Source organism: Nelusetta ayraudi, unplaced genomic scaffold (assembly GCF_046127955.1).
Source record: "Nelusetta ayraudi isolate G7.1 ecotype Tasmania unplaced genomic scaffold, CSIRO-AGI_Nayr_v1 ptg000016l, whole genome shotgun sequence".
In the NCBI taxonomy this organism is placed as follows: Eukaryota; Metazoa; Chordata; class Actinopteri; order Tetraodontiformes; family Monacanthidae; genus Nelusetta; species Nelusetta ayraudi.
In genome coordinates this window covers 1,378,050-1,393,420 of record NW_027466066.1, presented here as the reverse complement: position 1 = coordinate 1,393,420, position 15,371 = coordinate 1,378,050, and the positions used below count along the sequence as shown (strand labels likewise).

The 15,371-nt window shown below is 38.2% G+C and overlaps 2 protein-coding genes across 2 annotated transcripts; one reads left to right on the top strand and one right to left on the bottom strand.

Moving 5' to 3' along the window:
• Positions 1–537: 537 nt before the first annotated feature.
• Positions 538–6,395, bottom strand: LOC142886560 (synaptic vesicular amine transporter-like). The gene is made up of 16 exons (XM_076023571.1): positions 6,392–6,395; positions 5,789–5,890; positions 5,161–5,422; positions 5,017–5,075; positions 4,689–4,772; positions 4,471–4,563; positions 4,005–4,094; positions 3,857–3,900; positions 3,426–3,486; positions 2,853–2,948; positions 2,690–2,771; positions 2,546–2,597; positions 1,586–1,649; positions 1,390–1,509; positions 712–845; positions 538–558 (listed from the first exon to the last, which is right to left on the bottom strand). Exons 1-16 carry the CDS (start codon positions 6,393–6,395, stop codon positions 538–540), a joined length of 1,368 nt encoding a protein of 455 aa, XP_075879686.1.
• A 2,465-nt stretch (positions 6,396–8,860) lies between these two features.
• Positions 8,861–14,450, top strand: LOC142886559 (ornithine decarboxylase-like). The gene is made up of 9 exons (XM_076023570.1): positions 8,861–8,882; positions 9,366–9,493; positions 9,891–10,064; positions 10,468–10,640; positions 10,731–10,947; positions 12,223–12,306; positions 12,520–12,679; positions 13,303–13,412; positions 14,196–14,450. The coding sequence occupies exons 1-9, from the start codon at positions 8,861–8,863 to the stop codon at positions 14,448–14,450; spliced, it is 1,323 nt and encodes a 440-aa protein (XP_075879685.1).
• Positions 14,451–15,371: the final 921 nt, after the last annotated feature.

The following is a 15,371-nucleotide window of genomic DNA, read 5'->3' as shown; positions in this document are numbered from 1 at the left end:
AAGTGTGTTGCTCTGTCTTTACTGATTTAAATGTGAAAACTGGGGTAGATGATCAGATTTTTGTATGACTGGACTGGTAACTTGCTTGATTTGAGCAATGACTTGACTTGACTTGGTTGATTCTCACCACAGTAACTTGGGACTAGCTTGAGACTTGCTTGTAACTTGCACATGTGTGACTTACTCGCACCTCCGGAGACTGGTAAATGTTGCCTGTTTCTTTTTTTTTTTTTTAATTCATTCAAGTTATGCATTACTTTTAACTTGGTTAATAATTAATCAATAGCAAAACACATTAATAAGTCAAAGAGTACCTTTGAATTAATTAAAATAAATAAATAAATAATAATAATAATAATAATAATAATAATAAAAAAAACAGCAACCAAATCACTCACTCAAATCATAAAGTGATTAAAATAACAGAACTTCAGGACTGCAATGTTATTAAATCACTGTTAACTGGGTTACCAGACAAATACAGGGGGTAGGTTCTATTCTTCGAGTTTTAATTGGTTGTAGACAGACTGAGCATCTTCACTGTCCCTCATGCTTTATCTGAAACGCAAGATGGAAAAGAGAATAATTAAGTGATTCTCTCATCAAGACAAAACCCGAAATTCAAAATGGAGTCAAAAATTGTTTAGGTTTAGGCAGAAAAAAAAACTTTCCACCACATATTTTTGTTAATGGAAAATATACAGTTCTCACCAAGTGTTTTTCTCGATGAAGTGGGTGACAAAGGAAGATACAGAGTGGAGCGAAGATGATGTTCAGTGTACCAATTATGACCATGAGCCAGAAGAAGCCAATGGATGCCATTATGGGACCAGAAATAGCAGGACCTTTGCAAAGTAGCGAGTATTAACATATCAGAAAAATATTAAACATGCAAAACAGGCACACACTCTGCAAACATGTTTATTTGGCTTTTTGATGGTGAACAGGTTCAACTGGTTGATCTTGTTGAGGTTAGCCACTCGACTTTTGATAAATATCCTGGTAGACTCTCAATCATCATGCTCATGCAGTTCTAGGTAGTTCCAGGAAAATCACATTTGTCATAAAGTCTTTATCAGGTACTCACGAAAATGTTTAGAAATCAAAACCTTAAGTTCAAATTTTCAGCAGGCGATATAAAACAATTTTTCTGAGGTGGCTTTAAAAAAAAAAAAAATTTTTAGACTGACTCAGATTCCAAGTGGTCACTATATACAGTTCCTCACCCATCAAAGTTTTTTTTTTTCTAATGTATATGTGTAATCTCTTGTAAAGTGTTAAGTTGTATATATCAACTGCAAAATCTTAACAAAACCAGACCTGCGCGTTTAAAGATCATACAGTGACACATTTCAAACTTTTGCTTTCAGACCAGTTAAAAATTCTTACCGACACAGAATCCGGTGCAGACGGCAACATCAGCTATAGCATAAACCGTCCCGTACACTGGCTCATACCTCTGGTCCACCAGGTTACCCATTAGAGGCATTATTGAAGAATCCACAATGCCTGATTGGGAGAAAATGGTCATGGGGTATTTCACTGCATGTTTGGTCCATAGGTTTGTCATATAATACTGACTTACCGAGAGAAAAACCAACGACTGCATTCAGAGCTGCGGCATGATAGATGTTTGTGGAAAATCCATACTGAAGTATGAAAAGAGATGGTGTGATATTATGATTGATGATGGAGAAGTAGAAAATGGTAGCGTGACTGTTAAAAATAAAATCATAAATAAAAATTAGAATGGGTTAACTATAACCCACTAAAATAAAGGTGTCAATGTATGCATATCAGTTGGGGAATGAAGATGATACTAATTATATATACAGTATATATAAGGCAAATATTACGCACTGAACCTTTAATAGACAGTCATCCCAGTGTATTGACTTTCTTACTATTGTTCTTATTTTTGGCATATCTATTAATTTATTAATTTCATATTCTCTGTTTCTGTGTGTGTTGTTGTGTGTGTTTTATGGAGTAGCCATGTTTTTTTCTCCCGTAGTTTTGCTTGTATTTTGTCAAAGAAAGGTCAGTAAGAGCAGCACCCTTCTATTCTATTCTCTGTCATCAGCAAAAGCGCCCAAAACAACAGTGTAATTGACAACATATTTCCATATCCCCCTCATTGAGTTGCTACATATATTCCTAATTGAGAAAAGCACTTTGAGACGCCTTTGGCTGTGCATATTATAAATAAAGATTGATTGATTGATTGATCATTGATGATAAAAAAGAACATGTCACTAAAAATGTTAAATTATTAAAGAGTTTTCTAAATTGTTTATAGTCAAGTTTTAAGACAATAAATGTCCAAAAGTTGAATTTAATTTCTCTCTCTTTCTCTCTCGTTTTCTCTCTCTCTCTCTCTCTCTTCTTTTTTGTCATTGCTGCAATTTGGAATTTCTCATACAAAGCCACATTTAAAAAAAAAAATGGAACTCCTATCTGCGATTGTATTTCTACCAAGGTCAGGCAAAGCTGCGCCCTGCCAGCAACAACCAAATGACCATCAACTCTTCTTGAGAATACTCACACAAATGGAGGTGATTCCTGTCAGGATCATCCCTATGAAAGCACACAGCCAGCTGTGGCAAATAATGCAGCTGGTTAGCAGAAACGGTGTGCATCTCATAAACTAAGTATTTCATATAATAACATGTATGCATTCTTCACAAACCTTCTTTGGTGTTTCTGTGAAAGGTAACCAAAAATGTTTGATGCAATGAGGTAGGACACGCTGTCCGGTGTGAAAACAACACCTTGGTACAAGATAGAGGAATGCATCGTAAACGTGATGACCGGCAGACAGATGAGCCGTCAGTGGTTCGTGTTCATCTTACCCAGCTGCCATTTGCTTGCACACATGGTCTCCATCATCCACAGCGGAAGAGCTGCTTCTAGTATGGCAATGACCAGAGTTGTGAAACACAGGGCTCCTGGAAAGCACAATAAATGTTCTTATTTAATTAGTATTGCACTGTTACACTGGTCAGTCTACAGTGGAACAAAGACTAGGAGGATGAGCATGATAGAAATAGCGCAACTTTGTGTGCTCTGCTTTTGGTCTGCTGTTAATTATACAACAGGATGAGGTTATTATTTAAGATATCTGTAGACAGCAGGTCGCATGAGTCCACCACTTGACTGTGAAACTTTTTATGCTGCTGTGAGCTGCAGAACACTGGTGTCGCACTCCTGTTCCCATGTTGGCCACTGAGTCAGTGTGAACAGTGTGGGCCCTCCTGCTCAATGACTACCAAGAATGCAGACGAAGACTTGAAAAGCCAAATATGCCCCTGAACTGCAGAAATACAGTATGTAGCACACTGTAGAGCTCATATCTCTGTGTTAATATATTGTGTTGCATTTTTCTACATGCATTCCTGTCTTCTGCCCTCAGTTGTTGATCATACCAGCTGCAATGAGAATGTATGGATCCCTCAGAAGAGTCAGCAGTGGAGTCCCTTTGACAACCTGGGTCAGAACACAAATTTTACTGAGACACAGGTAACATGATGGATTGTCTGTGGTAAAATTGGTTTATCCATTTTAATGTTGATCCTGAAAAGTCACAATGGTCCATTTCTGCTTTCTATGCCTTTCCTTGTGTCTTATGCAATTCAAAACAATATATGGAGAAATCTGACAGGTCTTTTGAGAACCTCCTCAGTCAAAACTACATTTTCCACTCTCAAGAATTTGTCAAATCTTACTGTGAATTCTGTTTTGAATTATATTGCATCTTAACTTTGAAAATAATAGGTTGGGTGTCTGAAAGACATCTGGGAATGGAGAGTTCCGCTATGAACATTTGTGGAGTAGTTGAGAGACTTTCACACTTTACCTCTTGTTGCATCCTTGATGGTTTAAAGATGAGGAAATGTAAACCTGTGTGGACAGCAAAAGTCCTGAAATCACGACTGTTTTACACAATCACTAAATCAATCAGAAATAACAATTCACTGTTTCTTAGTTTGAAGTTCCTGCAGTACCTCCACCCAACACAGCGACGACGGTCAGGACTATAAACGGAGGCCTCATTCCCACAAACTGGTACATCACGCTGCCAAAGGGAGGACCAGCTTCAGAATAGGACAAAAGGTGAGTGATGAGCAAAGTCACACAGTTCTGAGAACCTCAAGCGCTTCAATAGAAACAGAACAAGACATACTTTGATCTGTGCACCGACACACCTGATTGGCACTATTTTTGTCTTCTACTCAAAAAAGTAAGTTATTAAATCAAGTGGAACTATGATTTAGAACTAATGTTTTAAAAGTTCTGCTGGTAGATTTTTTTTAAAATCTTGTGTTTGTGGGGATATATATATATATACATATGTATATATATATTTGGTCTATGTGGAAACTTTCATTGAAATTAAAACCCTGCAAATGAATTATGTAAAAAAAAAAAACTGTTTACATGAATTCAGAGAAGCTGTTGCCTCACACACACCTATCACACCCAGAGCCAAGCCACTGAAGGCAATGCCTATAGCACGCCCTCTCTCCATCTCATCCTTGTAGGCATCTGCCAACATCCCGAATCCTGGAAAAAAGAGGAATTGGTTCAAACGTCAAAACAATGATTTTGCCTTGAATGTTGGACAAATTCAACACCACTCTTTGAAAACAAATGATATATATTGAAAAGTGTAAGAGCATGTGCCCCACCTGCCACAGACACACAGGATCCACCCACACCTTGCATGGTTCTGGCAAGCAGCAGGGAGAAGTAGCTTGACGAAAAAGCAAAAACTAAATGAAATGAGAGTTAACAATTAACCACAGAACATGTGGTGCAAAAGCGCGGACAGAAATTGCGCCAACAGAAAAATTTAAGACGCCATATCGTTTGGATTCTTTTGGACAAAAGATGTTTAAATTTTGAAAAATGTTGAATAGTTTTGCAAATACACTCAGTTTAAGAATTGATGTAAATGTCATCCCTGTGTAGCTGAAATATTGACAAAGGTGTGTCAGCTTATTGCTGTATACCTACAGGTGGTTGAGATGATCATTATACAGAAACCAGCACACATTGGCCAGTGGTATCCAACTCTGTGAAATGCATTGTTAATAAATAAATGCAATTTAGTTTCGATACACAGAAACATTTTGCCCCTGACGCAACCAAGTCACCGACCTGTCAGTCAGCCGTCCAATGAAGGGGTTAACAATGAGCTGCATGGTGGACTTGGAGGCCAACAACAGTCCAAGTTTAACGTTAATGTCGTCCAGCTCAGGGTCTCCTCTGGAGCAGTCTGACTCTGAGGAGTTCCCAGTGTGGCCGGGAGTCGAGACTGGAGGGCTCTCCGACGTGTTTGCTGTTTCTCCTGGAAACTCTCTGTTCGTCTCAGTCACGTTAGCGTGATCAATCTTGTACAAGTAATTTGGAAGGATTGGCACTGTCAGAAGAAAATATTATTTGTATACTTTGCCCTTCAACAAAATGCAAAAAACATTTTTCACTATTCATTAAGTTGGTTCTTTCCCCATCTCTCAGTCTCAAATTAAAAAGCACACAGGCACAAATAAATATAAAAATACAACTACCCAAAGCATTGAAAAGTAGAATTTTATTATTTCAAACACAGTGAATCCTTGATTTAAAAGAAACTTTTTTTTTTTTTTTTAAATATTATTATATTTATTTTAATATACCACTTAGCGGTTTTGCTCAAGAACTCCCCCTGCCTGAGACCAGTGTAGGTGCACTAAAGCAGTTTTCTGGCTGCATGTACAGTAGCAAGCCCGTTATTGTGGGCACATACCAACCACTGTCAGTAACATGTTATCCAGAAACATGGCAATGGAGACAATAGCCAGGACCATCTTCTTCATCCTTGCCTCATTTCTCAACCAGGCTAGAAAGTCTGAATCACACAGCAAATGTGTTTAAATCATTCTTTATAAGACCTCAAATTTTGATATTTTGTGTATTATTATATTGTGCTGTCTCAGCATAAAATTATTACCATCTATCTATCTATCTATCTATCTATCTATCATACATACATACATACATACATACATACATATAATAAACACAATTAAATAAACTGAAAACTTATAAATTAATCAAAAATATACAATCACATCTGGATGACACAAAGCACTAACTAGTTAAAAATAATTTTAAAATGTGTTCAAAAGAACAAGAGGACAAACACAAGGTAAAAACAAGGTTTCAATATGAGCATTCTTTTTTTTTCCTCAAAGTTTGTTTCGATTTAGGTCACATTGAAATAGATTAATTAAAAGTATTTTGTTCTAATATAGGCAACGAATATGAAGACAGCATTCGAGAGATTGAAAGAAGTGAAGGGAATAAGAAGAGAAGAAAATGCTTAAAGATAACCCAAGTCTAAACTTACCCATATTTTCAGTTCAAAGCAGAAATTCCTACTTGAATGGTATGAACAGTGGCACCAGTGTGCAGGATCCCTGTAAACAATACAAAGCAGGAGGAGTTAGAGGACTACACTGTATCCTGTTGCGGCATTACGGAGCAGCGCTCATGTCGCTGCTTGAGTTGAAATGTAATTAATCGAGGATTGTCAAATAGCCTACGGGTGTCTGACTGTGCCAATACCAAGAGATCCATTGCATTGTTTTCTGTCATTGTGCGACGAGGAACGAGAAGCGAGCCGTATTGCAGATCAACGTTTCATTGAATGGGCCTGTACAATGAGGAGCTGAATGGGAAGACAAAGGAAAGGTACGCCACAACCCTGAGTGCAGCAAGAAGAAGGTGTAGAAAATGGATGGCAAAACTAAGAGGAGTTGACGGACTCGATCCATCCGAAAATTTCGAGTGGTCATGCATACAGTGCTCGTTTTTACGAAATGCGAACACACCAGCATGTGGTAAAATGTTGTTGAAGATAATGTTTGGTCTCCTTGCTGATATCCATGCTATAGAAGCCTATTCTTATGCATGGCGTTCGTACAGCAACAAGACAGCATTTCGTAACTCAGCAGTCTAAACTCGACTCAATCATATTCTTTTGAGTGACTTCAATGAAAATCTGCTCTGTATGTTACACAAATTCCCATGATGCGTTGCGTTCACCGCGGGGAATATGTCATAGATGACGAAATTTTGAGAATCTCTCAGGTCTGATTGGATGACATGCTCTCAGGACAGTTGCAAATTTATTAATGATGTGAACTTAACAGGCCCTGCGATGAACTGGCGACTTGTCCAGGGTGTTACCCTGACTTCGCCCTAAGACAGCTGGGATAGGCTCCAGCAGACCCCCGTGACCCTGAATAGGAATAAGCGGGTATAGAAGATGAATGAATGAATGAATGAATGTGAACTTAACAGTATGCTCAATGCAGTTGACAAAAAATATTAAATGTGTCCTAAATAAAATAAAATGGAATGTTTAATGGGTGTTGCTGATCCGGTGCCAGGCTAAGAGGAGGTAATGGCAGAAAGCAGTTCTACTTCTACAGGATTTTGACAATGACACACAAGACGTGATGTGCAACAAAAGCAGTATAAAAGTTTTTCCCTTTGACATTAAACTTATTTCTAAGTGTTAAAGTTAAAACATTCCCTGAATTTAGATACATTATTCTGTTATTATTTGAATGGTGTTAGCACAATTTGGACCGGTACCCGTCAAGGTAAGAGAAAAATGTTCATACTATAAATCAAGTTGTAAAAAAAGAGGGAGTGGAGGGGGCATTGCTCTTTTTATGTATTATCATTGATTTAGATTTTTGATTGTTAATTTATGATATCTGTTTAAGCAAAAAACAAACAAACAAAAAAAAGACATTGAGAACAGTCCGTCATGCATGTTTCCCCACCTGTGGAGTGAACATCCTGCACCATGGAAGGACCATGAGTGCATTCATAGATGATGAAATAAAGGAGCTCAGTTCGAGGGGAAGTGTGGCATGGAATGAACTACATTAAAGTAGCAGAATTTTTTATTTGATAAGCACACACAAATAGTATCAACAAGATCTTCAAATTTGCTCTGTTAAATTAGGACAAGCAGTGGTCATTCTTCAGGGCAAATGTAAATGCTCTGTTTGAGAAGCACCTCACTGGTTTACCTCGAGTCAAACCTTTCTAAGCAGTGAAGTGCAACAACACGTGCTGTCCTGAGGACGCCGAGTGCTGTGGGCACAGGTTTTGACTGCAATTAAGGTATGACTAACTTCAAAGCTACTGTCTAATTCCACATGGGTTTTAGCAACAGGCAATGCAGGTTTTCAAAAGTAATGTGTCATGGCACATGTCCAACACAAATATGTGGTGTGTATCTATCATTAACTTACGGCCAATGTCATCCATCCTTTTGGACTGAATGGCCCGATTAATTTTGTGACTTTTATCAACTTTAAGATTAAGAATATTGAGTTCTCATCACTATATTTAAACTCCCACCGTTTGGTTCTGACAGAGTGAAATTCAACTTGCTCTGTACCTTGGAGTGATTCTTGATCAAATAATTTATGCACAGAGTTATGCCAGAGCTGCCTGAAATTAATAGCATTAGTAATGACTTGAATACAACTTCAGTAATGTAGTTCACTGAAGTTATATTTTTAATTCTTAAACATAAGTTATATTGGAAATTCATACATTTTCAAGGTTGTTGTTTAAAAAAAAAGAAGAAAAAATGTAGGCAGCGGCATTGACATTGTGTTGACAAAACCACCGGTTTGATGTAACATGATAGGTGGAGATACGTCACTTGTCTGCTCATAAAAGCAGCACATTGGAATGTGTTGTTTGACTTTTAAACTCTGAGCTCCTTTTCTGTACTACTACCACCACTACTACTATTACCACCACCACTGCTTCTTTTTTATTACCACTAATGGAGGAGCTTGGAATCATAGGTAAGAGAGAGCTTCTGTGGGCCATAAATTAATTGATTTTATTCGTGAAGCTGGAGGATATGATGTGAATGATGTGTATTTGCAATTATTTTTTTGTTATTATTTAATTGCTAGGGTACAATTTGTCGTGGAGCGTTTTTGCATGTCTGCGGTGTGAGTGAAACTCTGGCTGATTAAAAAGCAAGTGTTCAGTCTTGCGAGAGGAACAAGGATGTCCAAGACAAGTGGCCAGTGCGTGTGTCTGACACGGTTGTTCCCCGAGCATCAGGAGTACAAGTCTTTTAGACCATGGAATAACCATGAGCATGTGATGAGCGGATACATATGGAATTTATTGAATACCTCACCAACAGTATCTGGATTCGCTCCAGACCCAGTGTCGTCAAGCATAAGACACAAACCCTATCTGAGCTATTTTGGAAGAATTCCTCAGTTTATATATTTATGCTGATTTTGTCTCTTTCTGCATGTCATCTGTTGTAGCACAAAAATCTTCAGTGGAGTCAGTCAGGCATGTTTTCTCTGCTGAAAACTGTGGAGTGAACATCCTGGACAGTGGAAGGACCATGAGTGATTTCATAGATGATAAAATAAAGGAGCTCAGTTCAAAGGCAAGTATGACACAGAAAGCGCTTCTGTGATGAAATCAACAAAACTTCTAAAGAATTTGTTCTTCTTGCTATATATATATATACATATGTGTGTGTGTGTGTGTATATATATATATATGTATATATATATATATATATATATATATATATATATATATATATATATATATATATACATATATATATACATATATATATATATATATATATATATATAAATATATACACATATATATATATATATATATATGTATATATATATATATATATATATATATATATATATATATATATATGTACATATATATATATATATATATATATATATATATATATATATATATATATATATACATGTATGTATGTATATTTATGTATATGTGCTCTTTTAATTTAGGACGGGGAGAAGCCCTTCCTTGTGGCAGACTTAGACGCCTTATATGAGATGCACTTCAGGTGGCTCATCAGCTTACCTCGAGTTAAGCCTTTCTATGCAGTAAAGTGCAACAACACGCCTGCCATCCTGGGGATGCTGAGTGCTCTCGGCACAGGTTTTGACTGTGCAAGCAAGGTACATTTTTCTTTTTTACAGTAAAATTGTATCTGTTTTTGAGTGAGTTTTGCCAGACGTACTGACAAGCAAGACAACTGGGTCGCCACAGGCTGCAGTTTTATTTCAACTAAATTAACATATATTTGCAAAAATCCACCACAAATGTGGTGTGTACCTGTTATTGGGGCATTTACTATCATGCTGTATCATATCATGCTGTGTCATCGTCATAATTTTGTGATTTTGAAATTTATGAAATTTAGAAAATACATTTTTCTTACTCATTATTATTCTTTTGTTTTAACTCCCACCATTCCACGGCGTGAATGGCCCTTTTAATTTTGTGACTTTATCAACTTTAAGATTAAAAAAATTGAGTTCCCTTCAATATATTTAAATTCCTACCATTTTGTTCTGACAGAGTGAAATGCAACTGGCTCTGTCCCTTGGAGTGACTCCTGATAGAATCATTTACGCACATACAACAAAACCCACGGCACACATCAAATATGCCCGTGCTCATGGAGTAAATACTATGACTTTTGACAGTGAGGATGAACTTATTAAGATTTCTCGTTGCCACTCCAAAGCCAAGTAAGTAGAGAAGAGCAGATACAGTGCACTGTTTTTTTATGTTCGAGGGGGATATCCTGTATTCACACAGGTCTCTTGATCACCTTCCAGATTGGTACTCCGTATTGCTGCGGACGATGCAAAGTCCTTCTCTAAACTCAGCTCAAAGTTTGGAGCAAGACTGGAGCAAGTTGGTAAACTGCTGACACTTGCAGCGGAGCTTCACCTGGAGGTCATTGGTGTCAGTTTCCATGTTGGAAGTGGGTGCACTGAAAGTTCAGTGTTCAAGCAGGCCATTGCCGACGCCCGGCATGTCTTTGACAGAGCGGTAAGTTGCTTCGAGAGTGTCATCTTATATGGTCATTTAGTTTCCTCCACTTATCTGGGACCAGGACGCGAAAGTAACCGTCTCAACAGGAATGCCAACACTTCTATCTCTCTGGACACTTTCTCCAGCGCAGGGGATCCTGATGAGTTCTCACGCTAGCTGTGAGACATAGTTCCTCCAGCAGCTCCTCGGTCTTCCTTTGCTCAACATTACTGTGGCTGTTGACCCATCTGTCCATTTCATGATCTATGGTTCCCCCACTTGTGAACCAGATCACAAGATACTGAGGCTTCATTAACACAAACACAGTATATTTTCTGAATGTTTTTTTTGTTTTTTTTTGTTTTTTAAAGAAGTTGCGCATAAATTGGTCTCCAACAAATTTGTTAGTGTTTAGATGGAACCGCCAAAAACTTCTGAAAACGCTGCAGGACGAGGCCTTATTGGAACTGTGAGTTTACTCCCTAAAACTGAGAAGATGAACTGATGCATAACCTCATACGTTTTAGCAGTAACACAAATCAATTGCGTGTCCCTGTTGTTATGAGTCGCTGTCTGCGTCTTACCGGCCGTACAAGGCCATACTAGGTTCAACTTTCTTTCCCCAGCAAAGTGATATTCCACTCCCCAAATGCCACATTAGTTGTTCTGGGATTGTTGTTGTTCTGGGATTCTTACATGTTCAAAATAAATAAATCAAATCAAATCAAAATTGGGTCGTCGAGGTCCCTGCCTACAGCCGCCAATCAATCCACAGTGCCCCCGCCCTTTATGGTCTATCTGGCGGATGGTGGACATGTGTTGCTCCTTTGGACTTAGCCATGCCTGCTTCTGTGAGCTGAGACAGGCCACTAGGCACTGATCTATGAGCCCCGATGCGAGGAAATCAGCAAACAAATTATTTGTGAAAAGCATATTGGTGATTTATGCATTTGTAAAAACACACAAAACAGTTTTTAGGTTCTTGTGGGTATTCATTCTGGGTCAAAAATAGCCATGTGGCACAGTTAAGACACACAATAGCTTCCCATTTCACTTAAACCCCATTTCATGTTCATCCCCATGCTTCCACACTTTACATGGGTTATTGGTGACTTCTACCCTATAGAGAAAGACACAACGTCGAGTATCCACTGTTTAATTATTAGGATTGACATATTTTGGCTCAATAATACTCTAGTAGATAAATAACTGGCCAGTCATGATTTACCAAGAAGAACTAGCAGGGTGGAGGAACACAAATTTCTTAACACGTGATAACAAGATCTCTTTCAGGTGATGTTGGGCTTCCAGATGAACCTCCTGGATATTGGTGGAGGGTTCTCGGGGAGAGAGGACTTTCCAGTGAAATTTGAAGAGGTTTGTTCAAGAAAACACAGTTTTGGGTTTTATCTGTAACTCTAAATTAGATTAATTTATAACTCAAATAATTCCTGCAACTACCTACATTTTAAATAATTAAACATTTAACATTCTGGCGACAGCTAGCATTAAATTGCAACATATAAGAAACCTGCAGCTGGAGATATCTATTTATGCTGGCACACCTAATAAATGCACTACATCTCTTAGTTTTCAGAGGTGATTAATGAAGCCCTTGATGAATTCTTCCCACCTGACATTGGGGTGAAGATTATTGCAGAACCTGGTCGATACTTTGCTGAAACAGTCTTCACACTGGCGACAGCTGTCATAGCCAGAAGAGTCATCACTTCTGTGGATGAGGACAAAGGTATTGTTATTGTCATCTTTTAAAGGCTATTTTGTCATTCATCAGGTCCGATTTAATGCTCTGCTAGACGTACAGCTACCTTCAAAATCACCTGCACAATTCTTACAAATGAGACATTGCTGCAAAGGGAAATTAATGTCTTTTCCCATCATACTATGTTCCATGCTCCTGATAGCAGATATACAATTGACCAAATACAAATGTCCATGTTTTTGGTGGCTTAGTTGTTTACATTTGAAGATTAACCTACATTTGTGGGATGAGCAGCAGAGCTAAAGAATGTGTGTTTGCCCCATGCTCATTTGTCAAATCCTCTCTGCCACAACCAAACAGCTGGTTCTGCCACTCACACTTATTTCATGGTTTGACAGTTTAACAATTAATGGACCAACTGAGCACAGCACAAGGGCCCATGCTCACAGTTGTCGGCAGATGCCTGATTGGCAGCACCCGGGAGCTTCTAGTTCATTAGGGTACCAGTTTGGCATTTGGTAAATTTTTCATCGGTGCAGGTCACATACACAGCTCAGTTTATCATTAATTGTATTTTGTTTTTTTAGGTTTGATGTTTTAACTATTAGCCAATTTGCAATTAAAAACACGTTTTTCATTTGTTCTTCCAGGCAATAGCAGCCAGATGATGATGTACTACTTAAATGATGGCGTGTATGGCTCTGTGAGTTGCCTTCTCAATGATGCTGCTCACCCTGAGATTAAACCCTACCTTCACAGGGTAAATATTATTTGATTTTTCTTAAAAGGGTCAAATTGTTTAAGCCTAATCGTGCCAAAATTACACAAAGAAATAGGCTGTGACACCGTTTCCGTGGACAGCCATCCTTGTTCGTGCAGGGGAGACCTGCGGTCCTGATGCGCTCATAAAAACATTGCCTTTCTCGTTGTCAGGATTTTATTTTGATTTGCTTAAAGGTGTCTCAGTAAGTATTGAGTTCAAGTTTAGCAAAATATAGCAACAAAAAATAGAGTGACTCCCAGTCAACCTTAACATGTACCTTTCAAGGCTTTGTGTTCTAAAGTAACTCGAAGCAGAAGTTCAGAAGAAGCAACTCGTAGTTTATCCACACTGTCTTTTTTACAAGCAATCTTTCTTTCTGTTCTCAATGGCGCTAATGTTTTTAGCGAGCTCCTGCTTCTTTAAGCACAGCGTGCTTCAGGTGTTCTTCTTCCGTCTTCAGGGAGTAAACTCGCGGCGCCCAACCAGGCCGGGCATAGGTACGACATCGTTTTCAGTCATTTCCAGCGTATTTGTAAAAGTGCGGTTTCGGAAATGTGCTGTTTCAAAAAAAGTCGGACTACGTGTGAACGGCCCCTTACTTTGCACTTTGCAAATTGTTGTCACTATTTCAAAGAAATTTGAGAATGACATTATCAAAGTATTGTTACTCAACATTTGCCCACTAGAAATGTTCACAGGCATAAAAAATACAACGTAGATTATTGGAGGGAAGGGGTTCTCCTCTGATATGTATCGCATGCTTCAATATTCTGAATACAGGCAGTGGAGAGCAGTGAGCCGAGATACCAGTCTGTCATATGGGGTCCAACCTGTGACTCCATCGACAAAGTGGCCGACAACTGCTGGATCCCTGAGGTGCACATCGGGGACTGGATTCTCATTGACAACATGGGTGCTTACACTATCACTTCATGTACTGACTTCAATGGATTTGAGAGAGCACAAATTTACCCTGTTGTGTCAGCCAAGACATTACTCACTGCAGGTCTTTCCACAGCTACACTTAATATTTAATGACACAGCTGCACGTGCTAACTAGACTGTAACAGACAAAATGTAGTGGCAAAACAATGAGATACAAGAGCTCATCAGAGATGGGTTTGATATTGTGATCCCCAAAAGAGATCAGCAGTAGTCAGGGCAGTCTGTCTGGAGCCAACAAACGTGTCCAATGCATTTTCTTCAAGATTCTGACACTCATTTGCTGTCATGTCATTGGTTGATCAGCTATTTGTGCTAAAAAAAACAACAAAACAACAACAACAACAACAAAAAACAACTATTTAAATTACACTCATGTGGCAGCCCAGAGCAGCAGCACAATCTGTTTCTGATAGTATTCTGATGATATATTTGACATAGTAAAAAAAAAAACAGTCGATGGACAGAGAGAGTGGTGTCACTATGACAAACATCTCAAACAACAATAAAATAACACAACAAACACTTTGGTGGACCTCACTTTCTGGTCCTTCTGTATGTCTGTATTACAGCATCATTGACTGTCCTGTGCATTCTGTCGTGTATGACATCACTATGCTCACCATCAACAACAATGCATGAATTACAACTGATAGGACACAACCTTTCATTTGTTATTTATTCATAAAATCCCAGTTGTTTATTGATGTTAACATAAATTCCAAAGAGGATTTCGAAATTGTCAATTGTCTTTTTCTTTAATTTTGAGAGTTGTTGTTTACGGTTGTGTGATTTTTGTCTTTGGTTTTGGTTTATTCACAGGAAAGTATATTAATGGTCACTTATATTTACTGTGAATTGATCGACAAATTAAACAAAAAAGACCTCTCAGTTTGACGACTTTAGATGATGGATCAAATAATTCATCTTTTTTAGTGGTGGGGAAACATAAACATCTTGCCAGTGTTTCTTTAATAAAAGTTCTGCAGCACTTGATGTGACTTTAAATGTAGT

Coding starts and splice junctions, on each gene's coding strand:
- LOC142886560 (XM_076023571.1), bottom strand. Junction 5,423..5,788: donor CATGTTACTGACAGTGGTTG/GTATGTGCCCAC, acceptor TTCTTCTGACAG/TGCCAATCCTTCCAAATTAC. Junction 1,650..2,545: donor CAGGAATCACCTCCATTTGT/GTGAGTATTCTC, acceptor TTCATACTTCAG/TATGGATTTTCCACAAACAT.
- LOC142886559 (XM_076023570.1), top strand. CDS start 8,861: ATGGAGGAGCTTGGAATCATAG. Junction 12,307..12,519: donor TTCCAGTGAAATTTGAAGAG/GTTTGTTCAAGA, acceptor TACATCTCTTAG/TTTTCAGAGGTGATTAATGA. Junction 12,680..13,302: donor TTCTGTGGATGAGGACAAAG/GTATTGTTATTG, acceptor TTGTTCTTCCAG/GCAATAGCAGCCAGATGATG.